The sequence below is a fragment of the Thamnophis elegans genome, chromosome 13 (assembly GCF_009769535.1).
Source record: "Thamnophis elegans isolate rThaEle1 chromosome 13, rThaEle1.pri, whole genome shotgun sequence".
Taxonomy (NCBI): domain Eukaryota; kingdom Metazoa; phylum Chordata; class Lepidosauria; order Squamata; family Colubridae; genus Thamnophis; species Thamnophis elegans.
In genome coordinates this window covers 9,247,552-9,261,990 of record NC_045553.1, presented here as the reverse complement: position 1 = coordinate 9,261,990, position 14,439 = coordinate 9,247,552, and the positions used below count along the sequence as shown (strand labels likewise).

Here is a 14,439-nt window from a genome sequence, read left to right as displayed (position 1 = left end):
TACAACTGTGTATCATCCGCATATTGATGATATTTAATCCCGTGCCGGCGTATGATCTCACCCAGCGGCTTCATGTAGATGTTGAATAGGAGGGGGGACAGGACCGAACCCTGCGGCACCCCATAATTGAGGGGCCTAGGGGTCGATCTCTGCCCTCCGACCAACACCGACTGCGACCTGTCTGAGAGGTAGGAGGAGAACCACCGAAGAATGGTGCCTCCCACTCCCACCTCCCGTAACCGTTGCAGAAGAATACCATGGTCGATGGTATCGAAGGCCGCTGAGAGGTCAAGAAGCACAAGGATAGAGGAGTGACCCCTATCCCTGGCTCACCAGAGATCAGCGATCAGCGAGACCAAAGCAGTTTCCATGCTGTAACCAGGCCTGAAACCGGACTGAAAGGGATCCAGATAATCGGTTTCATCCAAGGACCGTCGGAGTTGAAAGGCCACCACTTTCTCAACAACCTTCCCAACAAAGGGGAGCTTGGTGACTGGACGATAGTTACTCAAGATGGCTGGATCCAGAGAAGGTTTCTTCAGGAGGGGTCTCACCACCGCATCCTTTAGGACAGTGATCCCCAACCCCCGGTCCGCGGACCGGTGCCGGGCCGTGGAGTGCCTGGCACCGGGCCGCGCAGTGGCCGGGGGCCATGATCGCTGCAGCGGCCGGGGGCCATAGTTTCTTTCTGTATGCAAATTAGGGCTAACTGGCACAAGGGGTGTTACTGGACCGCTGGTGGCACTCTGACGTCACCAGCGGCCCACCGCCCCCCTGTGTCCAGCGCCGCCCTTCTCATTCCTTTTCAGCGCTTCAGCGCTGGCCGATTCCTGAAAAAAACCTAAGAGCGCCTGCGCAGCTACGTAGGGCTAGCGTAGACAGCGCTAGTAGCGTAGCCTTGCGTAGGCGCAGTTTGTGCTACGCTATCTACGCTAGCCATACTGAACAATCAATGTGTCGTCGCGAACAACACCTCCCCACCCCTGCGCGCGCTCAGCGGGCCACGGTAAAATTATCAAAGGCTGACTGGTCCGCGGCGATAAAAAGGTTGGGGACCACTGCTTTAGGAGGTGCGGGAAGGACCCCTCCCGGAGAGAGGTGTTAACTATCGTCTGGATCCAGTCACGTGTCACCTCCCTGCTGGTCGAGACCAGCCTGGAGGGGCACGGGTCCAGTATACAAGTGGAGGCACTCACCGCTCCCATGGCCTTGTCCACTTCATCAGAAACACAAGTTGAAACTCGCTCCATAAAATTCGCTCAAGACCTTCCCTCGGTACCTCGGCTGGTACTGTGCAATTGGAGTCCAGATCTGTCCAAATCCGAGCGACTTTATCCGTTAGAAACTGAACAAATTCCTCAGCCCTACCTTGTAAAGGGTTGTCCGCATCCCTCCCTTTCAAGAGGGAGCGGGCTATTCTAAACAAGGCGGCTGGGCGCGATTCAGCGGATGCAATAAGAGCGGTAAAATGCGCAGATTTCGCCACCCGTATTGCCACGAGATAGGTCCTGATAAAGGCTCTCATCAGTGCTCGGTCTGACTCGGAGTTACTGGCCCTCAAGCGGCGCTCTAGGCTTCTCTTTTGGCGCTTATCTCCCGGAGTTCCTCAGTAAACCAAGGAGCTCTCCTGGATCCACTACCTCGGAGAGGCCGTAAAGGCGCAATCCGGTTTAGAGCCCCTGCCGCCGCTGTATTCCAAGCAGCGACTAAGAACTCTACCGGATTGTGGACTAGAGTGTCAGGTATTTCTCCAAGCGCCGTCTGAAATCCCATAGGGTCCATCAGGCGCCTGGGGCGGAACCACCTAATTGGTTCCTCCTCCCTACAGTGGGAGATTGGTCTCCGAAAGTCAAGCCTCAGTAGGAAGTGATCAGACCATGACAAGGACAAGATCTTAATGCCCCTCAAATCTAGATCACGTCTCCACTGCTCCGAGAGGAATACGAGGTTGAGTGTGTGCCCCGCTGAGTTAGTCGGACCCTGGATTACTTGGGTCAAGTCCATGGCCGTTATGGAAGCCATGAACTCCTGCGCCCCATCAGAGTGTCCACCGAGCGAAGGCAGGTTGAAGTCCCCCAGGACCATAAGCCTAGGGAACTCTACCGCCAGCTCAGCTACTGACTCAAGGAGCGAGGGGAGGGCTGTTGTAACGCTGTTGGGAAGAAGTTACATTAGCAACAAGCCCACTTGACCCTCAAGGTCCAACTTCACCAATAAGGACTCACACCCGACAAGCTCCGGAGCAGGGATCCTACGAGGGACTAATGACCCTCGGATGATGATAGCCACTCCCCCACCCCTTCCCTGGGGTCATGGCTGATGAGGCACCTGAAATCCTTCTGGGCACATTTCAGTGAGGGGGACTCCTCCCTCCGGGCCCAGCCAGGTTTCAGTAATACATGCCAGGTCTGCCCCCTCATCTAATATTAGGTCCCGGACGAGGGGAGCCTTGTGAACCACAGAGCTGGCATTTAGCAACAACAGCCTGAGACCAGGGCCCTAACCACTCTCACAATGCGGCCTTGGAGTGGAACTAACAGGGCCGGAAGGAGGGATCGCTGCGACATAGCGAACCCTCCTCCCCCGGTAATGGCTACCCTGAAGTTCCCGCCGTACCTGCCCCTCCCCATCGTGACCGTAATGTTCCGGCCCACTCCCGTAATTGTAGACCCCCCTGAAGCTTCCACTCTCTCCGGCAGGCTATCAATCTCAATCATTCTAGGACGGGAGATAGGCCTGGGCCCCCTACCACTTCTGCAATGGCACTCAGTGGAGGAGGCACCCGGTTGTTCTCCCAGTCCCCTCATGCATACACAGTCACTCACTCATACAGTCCCCACAAGTCAGATTAAAATTACAAAAATACAGTGACAATAAAATAATAAGTGGGTACAAACATACATCAAACATACATCACATACATACCACATACATATCCCACACAAAAGAAAAAGGAAAAATTGCGCAGATGTTAAAGATGGAGAGTGCGTATAAAGTTTGTGGCAGAATCACAGTTCAGGTGATGGAGTTTTAACGTTGCTAAAAAAGGGATAGTTCTACTTCTCTCTGTCCTTTAGAGTAAGATGGAATAAGATGGTATAGCAGGGGGTCTTACCCCCTACTGTATTTGTTTCCAGGGAGTAAGAGAGTAAGTAATTTATTTATCTATCTATCTATCTATCTATCTTGATTGAAAAAGAAGAGGAGGAGTAAGAGGAGGAGGAGTTGTTGTTGTTAATACTTCTAACTTTAACACTTATCTCCCATGCTGAAATGAGATTTGAAACAGCCTAAATGGGATTGCAAGGCAGTACTACAAACCATCAGGGAGAACTCATATATAAGGTAAAGGCAAAGGTTCCCCTCACACATATGTGCTAATTGTTCCTGACTCTAGGGGGCAGTGCTCATTTCCGTTTCAAAGCCAAAGAGCCAGCGCTGTCCGCAGATGTCTCCATGGTCATGTGGCCGGCATGACACAATGCCGAAGGCGCACGGAACGCTGTTCCCTTCCCACCAAAGGTGGTCCCTCTTTTTTCTACTTGCATTTTTTACGTGCTCTCGAACTGCTAGGTTGGCAGAAGCTGGGACAAGTCACAGGAGCTCACTCCGTTACGCGGCACTAGGGATTCAAACTGCTGAACTGCCAACCTCAGAGCTCCTGTGACTTGTCCCAGCTTCTGGCAACCTAGCACTTTGAAAGCATTTAAAAAATGCAAGTAGAAAAATAGGGACCACCTTTGGTGGGAAGGGAACAGTGTTCTGTGCGCTTTCAGCGTTTAGTCATACCAGCCACATGACCACGGAGATGTCTTCGGACAGCACTGGCTCTTCAGCTTTGAAACAGAGATGAGCACCGCCCCCTAGAGTCAGGAAAGGCTAGCACGTATGTGCAAGGGAACCTTTACCTTTACCCTATATAAAATAGTTTAATTTCCAGTATTAAGGGATAGGATTTCCTGCTGTTCATCAATTTTAAGATGTACCCCTGGGAAGTTTCTGCATAAAACCCTTCTGAAACGGAGGTGAAACCAAGATGGAAAAAATATATATATCCAGAGATGATTTTAATTGAATTGGCTAACAATACAAAAAGCAGCGATTAAAGCCCCCTTGCAGAAAGTTATTCAATACAATACAATAGCAGAGTTGGAAGGGACCTTGGAGGTCTTCTAGTCCAACCCCCTGCCTAGGCAGGAAACCCTACACCATTTCAGACAAATGGCTATCCAACACCTTCTTAAAAACTTCCAGTGTTGGAGAACCCACAACTTCTGGAGGCAAGCTGTTCCACTGATTAATTGTTCTAACTGTCAGGAAATTTCTCCTCAGTTCTCAGTTGCTTCTCTCCTTGATTAGTTTCCACCCATTGCTTCTTGTTCTACCCTCAGGTGCCTTGGAGAATAGTTTGACTATAAGCAGGTATACATTCCCCGTTCCCCTGAAAATAAGACCTCCCCGGATAATAAGCCTAATCAGGCTTTTGAGCGCATACGCTAAAACAAGCCCTCCCTGAAAATATTGCGACACAGCAGTAGCCATGAGGTGACCACGCTCGCCGCCTCCTGCACCTCAAAAATAATAAGATCTGCCCAAAAATAAGGCCAAGTGCTTATTTCAGGGGTCAAAAGAAAATAAGAACCCTGTCTTATTTTTGGGAAAACACGGTATGTGCATAAGAAATGAGTATAAATAGATGGGAACAGTAGGACAGGGATGGTAGGCTGGGGTGCTTATGATGCCCCCTTACAGACCTCTTGGGAATGGGGTGAGGTCCACGGTTGACAGTTGAAAGTTGAAGCTATGGGGCTTTAAGGATGTAACAATGGAGTCGGGTGGTGCATTCCAGGCGTTGACCACTCTGTTGCTGAAAGTTGTATTTTCTGCAATCGAGTTTAGAGTGGTTTACCTTGAGTTTGTTTCGATTATTTGCCCGAGTATTATTGAGGTTGAAGCCGAAGTAGTTGTTGACAGGTAGGACATTGTAGTAGCCAATTTTGTGTACTATGCTTAGGTCAGACTGTAGGCGGCGTACTTCTAGGTTGTCCAAGCCCAAAATTTTGAGCCTTGTGGCATAAGGGATTCTGTTGCAAGCAGAGGAGTGGAGGACTCTTCTCGTGAAATACCTCTGGACTGTATTAATGTCTGATATACAGTGTGGATTGCAGGCAGACGAGCTGTATTCGAGAATTGGTCTGGCAAAGGTTTTGTATGCCCTGGTTAGCAGCGCAATGTTACTGGAATAGAAGCTTCGCAACATTAGGTTAACAACTCTTCATGCTAGAGCCGAGGTGGCGCAGTGGTTAAATGCAGCACTGCAGGCTACTTCAGCTGACTGCAGTTCAGCAGTTTGGCTGTTCAAATCCCACCAGGCTCAAGGTTGACTCAGCCTTCCATCCTTCCGAGGTGGGTAAAATGAGGACCCAGATTGTTGTTGGGGGCAATATGCTGACTCTGTAAACCACTTAGAGAGGGCTGAAAGCCCTATGAAGCGGTATATAAGTCTAACTATTGCTATTGCTACTATTGGTTTGGGGCAATTTTTATTTTATTTTTTAAGAAAAAAGGACAAAGAAGAAGGTTCAATTTCCACGAAGTCAGGAATTCTGACTTCCTTAACAGAAAAATCCACCATTCAGGTTTCTGCTTATTCAAATACTTTTCAAAAAACCAGAAGTAGAAAAAAAAAAAGCCCTAATCTTTACTTTGGATGGTTTGCCAAATGGCAGAAACATCTAAAAAAACAACCCCCAACAACCCAAAAACCTTCGAAGCTGTGCCAAGAAAGGCGAATTCTGATCCCCTGCTTTGATTAGAGATTTCGCACTAAAGAGATGTTTGCAGGAAGAAAAATATACAGTAGCAGAAATTTCAAAGCTTTGGATCAACATGAAACATTCTGCCTTATAAAGCCAGTTTGTAGGGGAATTTTGTTTTTTTTTAAAGGCTGATTCAAATGGATCAAAATTTAAACAATGGGCTCGATGTTTATTTGCCCTTTTGCCGCTCTATATGGGGACAGGCCTTTTGTTAAAACTATCCGTGAACATTTAATGCAAAAATAAGCGCCGAAGATTTACAAGCTGGTAACGCCAAGGCGAAAGGAGGTGAAACCAACTAATCAACTGTGGTTTTCTGGAGGGCAAGATGCTTAAAGAAAGTTTTAAAACTCTCCATTTCTTTAAATGTAAAGAAGACGATTTAATTCAGTGGTTTTCATCAACCTTAGCAACACTGTGCAGACTTCGAATCCCAGAATTCCTCAGCCAGTGTGTTTTGAGATGGGTGGACGTCAACTCCCAGAATTCCCCAGTCAGAATGCTTTAAGATGGGTGGACTTCAACTCCCAGAATTCCCCAGTCAGAATGCTTTAAGATGGGTGGACTTCAACTCCCAGAATTCCCCAGTCAGAATGCTTTAAGATGGATGGACTTCAACTCCCAGAATTCCTCAGCCAGAATGGTTTAAGATGGATGGACTTCAACTCCCAGAATTCCCCAGCCAGAATGGTTTAAGATGGATGGACTTCCACTCCCAGAATTCCCCAGCCAGGATGCTTTAAGATGGGTGGACTTCAACTCCCAGAATTCCCCAGCCAGAATGCTTTAAGATGGGTAGACTTCAACTCCCAGAATTCCCCAGCCAGGATGCTTTAAGATGGATGGACTTCAACTCCCAGAATTCCCCAGCCAGGATGCTTTAAGATGGATGGACTTCAACTCCCAGAATTCCCCAGAAAAACGGATACATTACCCTTCTCTTCAGTCGTTCCCTTTCCTTCAAAGTTAAAGTGTCTGCCTTCGCTATGACAGGGACAATATTCACTTTCCCGTGAATTGCCTTCATGAATTCCACATCCAAAGGTTTCAATCTGGAAAATAAAAAAAGATATTAAAAAAAAGTTAAACAACAACAGCAACAACAAATCCACTGGATGATTTTTCACTTAACATCAAGCCAGGATCTATGGATGGATTGTCCACAATGCCACACTGCCGGGAACACATATATTTAGGAAGCCTAATAGATCATATTCGGGCCAGGAGGACCCGTCGCTTCACCTATAGAAATTCACTTGGAAGAATCCATCCTCTTGCTTTCAATCTGACCTACCTTGCAGGGGTTTTTCTCTATGGGCAAAATGGGTGGGGTCCCCACTTCTGAGCATCCCTTTATTAAACTCTCAAAGGAAAAGCTAGGAAGCAAATACATAATTTGAACAAAATGTTCACCAATAGAATATTTGCAGCTCAGGTGAACTGTGGGGTCCCTGATACCCTCTGAGCTTGGTTGTTTCCTTGAGGCGTTTCACGACCCAACGAGGTAGCATCATCAGTGCTGGAAGGGAGTGTGGGGTCTGGTCTTTCTTTATATACAATAGCTTGCTTGCAGAGAGTAAACCCCACTCCCCTCTAGCGTTGATGATGTTACCTAGTTGGGTCATGAAATGTTTTGCAAGAAAACTACCAAGCTCAGGGTATATTTTATATAGGGTAACCTTTACCGTTACCCTATATAAAATGGCTTAGTATTAAGGGATAGGTTTTCCTGCTGGTCATCAATTTTAAGACGTACCCCTGGGAAGTTTCTGCATAAAACCCTTCTGAAACAGAGGTGAAACCAAGATGGAAAAAATATATATATCCAGAGATGATTTTAATTGAATTGGCTAACAATACAAAAAGCAACGATAGCAATAGCAATAGCAGTTAGACTTATATACCGCTTCATAGGGCTTTCAGCCCTCTCTAAGCAGTTTACAGAGTCAGCATATTGCCCCCAACAACAATCTGGGTCCTCATTTTACCCACTTCGGAAGGATGGAAGGCTGAGTCAACCTTGAGCCGGTGAGATTAGAACCGCTGAACTGCAGATAACAGTCAGCTGAAGTGGCCTGCAGTACTGCACCCTAACCACTGCGCCACCTTGCGCCACGATTAAAGCCCCCTTGCAGAAAGTTATTCAATACAATTCAATAGCAGAGTTGGAAGGGACCTTGGAGATCTTCTAGTCCAACCCCCTGCCTAGGCAGGAAACCCTATACCGTTTCAGACAAATGGCTATCCAACCTCTTCTTAAAGACTTCCAGTGTTGGGGCATTCACAACTTCTGGAGGCAACTTCTGTTCCACTGATTAATTGTTCTAACTGTCAGGAAATTTCTCCTCAGTTCTAAGTTGCTTCTCTCCTTAATTAGTTTCCACCCATTGCTTCTTGTTCTGCCCTCAGGTGCTTTGGAGAACAGTTTGACTCCCTCTTCTTTGTGGCAACCCCTGAGATATTGGAAGACTGCTATCATGTCTCCCCTAGTCCTTCTTTTCATTAAACTAGACATACCCAGCTCCTGCAACCGTCCCTCATATGTTTTAGCCTCCAGTCCCCTAATTGCTCTTCTCTGCACTCTTTCTATAGTCTCCACATCTTTTCTACACCCTGGCGACCAAAACTGAATGCAGTATTCCAAGTGTGGCCTTACCACTAGATTCCAAGATCCCTTTCACAGTTACTACTGTTGAGCAAGGCACCACCTATACTGTACCTGTGCATTTAGTTTTTCTTGCCTAAATGTAGAACCTTCCTCTTTTCACCACTGAGTTTCATTTTGTTAAGATAGAAATCCAATGGTGAGGCTTCAATTCAGTGAGGCTTAGGAGTGAAACTTTTCTCCTGGGACGTTAAAAATGAACAAAACACCTTAATACTTACCCGTGTCCAAAAGGGGAAATGAAATAGAAGCAGCAATGCACTCGATTGTCTACAATATGGCGCCTATTCAAGCCGCTCTCATCGTGAAGGTACCTTTCAAACTGGTTGTCGATATAATGGATGATGGTTTTGAAACTAGGCCAAGAAGAGAGAGAAGGAAGAAACAATTTTTACAATGCTAGTACTTTGGGCATGATTTTAGTCCTGTGATGCCGAACCTATGGCCCCCAAATGCCACAGGCGGCACACAGTACTCTCTGCAGGCACACAAGCCATCCCCCGATCTCAGCTCCACTGTGCATGCGCGCATGCCTCCGGCCGGCTGGCTAGTTTTGGGGTCTCTGCTGTGCATGCACGAGGTCACATGCGGGAGGTGTGAATGCATATGGGGAGGTGCAATGTGCATGCACGGGGTGGAACACAAGGGCAGAGGGTGCATGCGCAGGCATGGGGGCGCAGGGGGCGCACACACATTGCAACAGTGCCGAAAAGGTTAGCCATCACTGTTCTAGTCTGAACTACCTCTCAAAGCTGACCCATAAGGCGATTGTGGCGACTTATGGTAAACCACTGTGGACTTTCTGCGAGTGAAATACAACCACAGACAGAACAATGGGTTTTGAAGTTTAATTTGGTTTTACCGGTGAAGTTATGTTTCCATATAGTGAGATAGATGCCAGGCTAAGTGGGATGGGTAAACTGTGTTGTAGAAATGTGTGCCTGCTTTAGAAGGGGAGGGGAGTTATTTAAAATATATTTATCTGTATTTAACAGGGGGGATAATCTATATACATAAAAGCCAAATACTGCTCACTCATCACAAAATCTCCAGAACCGTAAAGCCTACAAATTTGAAATTTGGCACATATGTTCCTCTTGGCTTCTAGGTGTTTCCTAAGAAAAGATTTTTCAAAATGATCATCAGATCATCAGTATTCCTTATACAGTAATTAACACACTCTGATGCTAAGGAGTTCTACTCCCCCTCCCCACCCGAAAAGAACTCTGTTCCAACTGCCAGTTGCCTCACGTTCCGTTACCTCAGTTCAAACTGGCAGAAGTTCCACTCCTTCACTCAGGAGAAGACTGGGGCTCCTTACAGTACTAAACGTCGGTACCTCAGCAAAATGTTTACACCTTCCACCTATGGAAATACTTCTGGACTCAAGGTGGTGGGATGGATATTCCCTTATGTGTTTCAATCACCGACCACCACTGAGCCAACGGATTGTGAACCAAATTTCTCCTGCATAGCTCAATCACATAGTTTTGTTGTGAAGCACAGTTATCCAGCTAGTATGTATGTATGTATGTATGTACATACATATATATGTGTGTGTGTGTGTATGCATGTGTGTGTATATATGTGTATGATGTATATATGTGTATGATATATATATATATATATGTATGTATGTATGTATGTATGTATGTATGTATGTATGTATATATATATATATATATATATATATATATATATATATAGAGAGAGAGAGAGAGAGAGAGAGAGAGAGAGAGAGGGAGGGAGGGAGGGAGGGAGGGAGGGAGTGTTTTGGGGGGGGTTTAATGCACATTTTTTGTGTTGCTTTTTCTTCTTTCCCTCTTTTTGGAAGTTTGTATTTTAATGTTTTGAATAAAATAAAATTTGGATTTAAAAAAATCAAGGCTGACACATAGATGACGATTTTTTTATTAGCTTCTCTTGCGTGCCGAAATTCGGGGGAAGGTAATTTTCTAGGAATCTTCCATTGTTCCTCTTAACCATACTTGGCTTTGTGATTGGGGAAACACCTGTCTTTAAATGAGACATCAGCAGCCTCCATGAGATGAGGTCATATCCTGTTCTCTGCATTAGAACAGCAAAGGGAGACGAGTTTCTTTTTTACTTGTTGGGGGGGGGGGGCATGCATCTAACATCAGGGAGATAGATTAACTCTTCCTAGCCAAAGGAAGTTCGGGAGACACATTCATGCTCACAACCGCTTTGCAAGAGAGAGATTTTTTTTAATGAATGGGCAATTCATTCTGAACGAAAGATGGCAAGTACAGTCTGTCTGTCAGTTTTCCAAATAATGCACCCACAGAAAACAAACTCCGAGGCACTCGGGTGCCTCAAGTGGCACACCGAGCCATCTCTCCAGGCACACGATCCGTTCTCCGTTGCTCTTCAGGGTTCCAGCATGCTGGCCAGCTGGTTTTCATGGGCTTGGGAGCGCCGGAAACTGGAAGAGCAGTTGGGCAGTGCGCAAATGCACATCGGGAAGATGATCTTCTGTTTTCTGTTGTGAACATGCACATGCGAACACCAGCTGACCAGGGACGCCCAAAACCGGAAGATCATCTTCCCACTGTGCGCATGCGCAGAGTGCCCCCCCCCCCAGAGAGAATAAAAGAGGAGCGAAAGGGGAGTGGAGTTTGCAGGAGACCATTAGTTCATTCCTGCCTTCTTGCCAAGTATTGCGGCATCTAAAAGATATCGGCCTGGCCAATCTCCAAGCCTGATAAAGGGCGGTAATTGTGAACTATCTTGAAAGACTTTGAGAGAGGAAAGACTTTGCTGGAGAAGAATTCACTGTAAATGAAATAAAAGGGGTTTCTCGGGACGAGGACTCGGCTTCGTGCCGCTGGGGAAGCCTAGGTCAGAACACCCGCGACCGACCCAGATTGGTTCCCGCATCATCCTCCATGCCGTGAGAAACCTTGTAAGGTGATGAATAGAAAAAAGACGCCGCCTTCCTATTGGTTGGGGAGAGAAAGGAAAAGGAAGACTCCAGCAGACAGGGTTTTTTGTGGACTTTTTAAAAATAAACGATTGTTTCTACAATCCTTTGAATTCTCTGCAGCAAGTTCGACCGCACGACGTAACGCTGGGCCTTAGAACGTCTTGTTCCTCCCACCCAATGTTTAGCGTCTCCCTCCCAGACACCCTCCCCCCACCCCCCCCAAAAAAAAGGAAAGCAGAATTTTCAGATCTGCAGAACTTCAAGAAATCTTTCCAAAGAATAAACACAAGCAGCGGAATACAATCAACAGGAAATTCTTCTGACAACACAATGGCCGAGGTCCAGCCATTCAGAGATTCAAAGGGAAGGGTCAAGCGAGATTTACCGGCAACGAGAAGGTGACGTCATTGGAAGGATGGGCAGAGCTGAGAATGGCACAAGGAAGACCAGAGATAGGTCAATTTGGTTTTTTTTTTTGGGGGGGGGGGGGAGAACCAGAGCAACACTTACCAGTTTTGGCTGTTGATGGCATCTCCGTAGCCCGGAGTGTCCACGACGGTCAAACGTAGCTTGACCCCTCGCTCTTCAATTTCGACAGTCGATGCTTCGATCTGAACTGTCCTTTCGATCTTTTCTATCGGAGAAAGAGGGGGGGGGATGTTAAACCACCGAAGCACCTTTGGGGGACAACTGTGACCTGGAGGATTGAGAATCTCCATAGATGTTCAACCCCAGAACTGCATAGCTCTGTATAGTTCTTCGTTAGAATTCGGGGAGGGGGGAGGAGTTTAAAAGGGCCGCACACCTAGAAGTGGCCATGGTTGGGAGCGCTGGTTGGAAAGGCTACCAAAGGGGACTTGGGACCTCAGCAAAGGTTGGGGGTTGGCCCTTTCAGCTTAAAGAAAGGAAGGTGAAACTGGAATCATATGAAATTGTTTGGAATCGGATGGATTAGAAGACCTCCAAGGTCCCTTCCAAGTCTGTTATTCTATTCCATTCCATTCCTATTCCTATTCTTATTTCTGTTCTGTTCTATTTTATCTTCTCTTCCTATTTTATCTTCTTTTCTATTCTATTTTCTATTCTATTCTCTATTCCTATGCTATGCTATTCCTATTCTATCTTCTGTTCTATTCTATTTTCTATTCTATTATCTGTTACAATTCTATGCTATGCTATGCTATTCCTATTCCATCTTCTATTCTATTTTCTATTCTATTCTCTATTCCGATTCTATTCTATTCCACTCCATGCTATGTTATGCTATTCCTATTCTATCTTCTGTTCTATTCTATTCTCTATTCTCTGTTCCAATTTTATGCTATTGTATTCCATTCCATTCCACTCCATGCTATGTTATGCTATTCCTATTCTATCTTCTGTTCTATTCTATTCTCTATTCCAATTTTATGCTATGCTATGCTAATCCATCTTCTATTCTATTTTCTATTCTCTATTCTGTTCTCTGTTGATTCTATTCCATTCCATTCCATCTATGCTATTCTATGCTATGCTATGCTTTGCTATTCCTATTCTATCTTCTGTTCTATTCTATTTTCTACTCTATTCTCTGTTCTGATTCTATTCCTAGTCCTATTCTATTCCTATTCCTATTCTGTTCTATTCTATTTTCTATTCTATTCTGTGTTTCTATCCTATCCTATCCCATCCTACTCTACCCTACCCTACCCTACTCTATTCAAATGGTGTTTCTCAATCTTGGCAATTTTAAGGCCTTCAACTCCCCAAATTCCCCAGCCACATACTTCCGGGAGATGAATCCCAGATATTTTTAAAATTACCTCCAGCTCCAGGGATGTAACGTTCAGGGTACAGATCCGTCAGGAATAAACTGTTAATTAAAGTGGATTTGCCCAAACCGGATTCTCCTGTTAAATAAGAGGAATATTTAATCCCTGGGATAATTTTTCTACCATTCCATGTAAGCGGCAGATTTGTCAAATGATCAAATTTCCCTCCCCACCCCCTGTTTTTTAAGACAGCATTATCAAAAGGCCTTATTACATTAGTCTTTTAAAAGTAATCTACAAATGCATTTGAACTCTGGTGCTGGAGAAGACTCCTGCGAGTCCCTTGGACCGCAAGGCCATCCAACCGGTCAGTCCTAGAAGAGATCAACCGTGACTGCTCTTTAGAATGCCAGATCTTGAAGAGGAAACTCAAATACTTTGGCCACTTAATGAGAAGGAAGGACTCCCTGGAGAAGAGCCTCATGCTGGGAATGATGGAGGGCAAAAGAAGAATGGCAGAGAAGGAGGTGGCTGGATGGAGTCACTGAAGCAGTCGGCGTGAGCTTCAATGGACTCCAGAGGATGGTAGAGGATAGGAAGGCCTGGAGGAATGTTGTCCATGGGGTTGCGATGGGTCAGACACAACTATAGCAATAGCAATAGCAGTTAGACTTATATACCACTTCATAGGGCTTTCAGCCCTCTCTAAGCGGTTTACAGAATCAGCATATCGCCCCCACAGTCTGGGTCCTCATTTCACCCACCTCGGAAAGATGGAAGGCTGAGTCAACCTTGAGCCGGTGAGATTTGAACCGCTGAACTGCAGATAACAGTCAGCTGAAGTGGCCTGCAGTACTGCACTCTTAACCACTGCGCCACCTCGGCTCTCAACTTTGCAACTAACAACAAGAAATGCAGGCTTTTGTTCACATTTTAAATCTGCTCCACAGATTTCTCGGAAATACGGGTATTCTTCGACTTTTGGGCACAACGGAGCCCAGAATTTCTGTTGCTAAGTGAGACATGGGGCAAATGGAGCTTTGCCCCATTTTACAACCTTTCTTGCCACAGCTATTTGGTGAATCACTGCAGCTGTTAAGCTAGCAACATGGCTGTTAAGTGAATCTGGCTTCCCTATTGACCTATTGCTGGTCAGAAGGTTGCAAAAGGGGATCCCCATTACACCACCACCACCACCCCCGGGATGCTGCAACCGTCATAAACATGAACCAGTTGCCAAGTGTCTGGATTTTGATCACT

General features: G+C 46.0%; 1 protein-coding gene across 1 annotated transcript in view; it reads right to left on the bottom strand.

The window, feature by feature from the left end:
• LOC116516939 (septin-2) overlaps window positions 1-14,439 on the bottom strand; it is a 60,230-nt gene that overhangs the window by 28,967 nt on the left and 16,824 nt on the right. The window contains exons 4-7 of the mRNA XM_032229627.1: window positions 13,231-13,317; window positions 11,939-12,062; window positions 8,706-8,840; window positions 6,754-6,871 (exon numbers count right to left, since the gene is read on the bottom strand). Of these exons, the coding sequence (XP_032085518.1) occupies window positions 6,754-6,871; window positions 8,706-8,840; window positions 11,939-12,062; window positions 13,231-13,317 (464 nt within the window). The remainder of the gene's footprint in view (window positions 1-6,753; window positions 6,872-8,705; window positions 8,841-11,938; window positions 12,063-13,230; window positions 13,318-14,439) is intronic.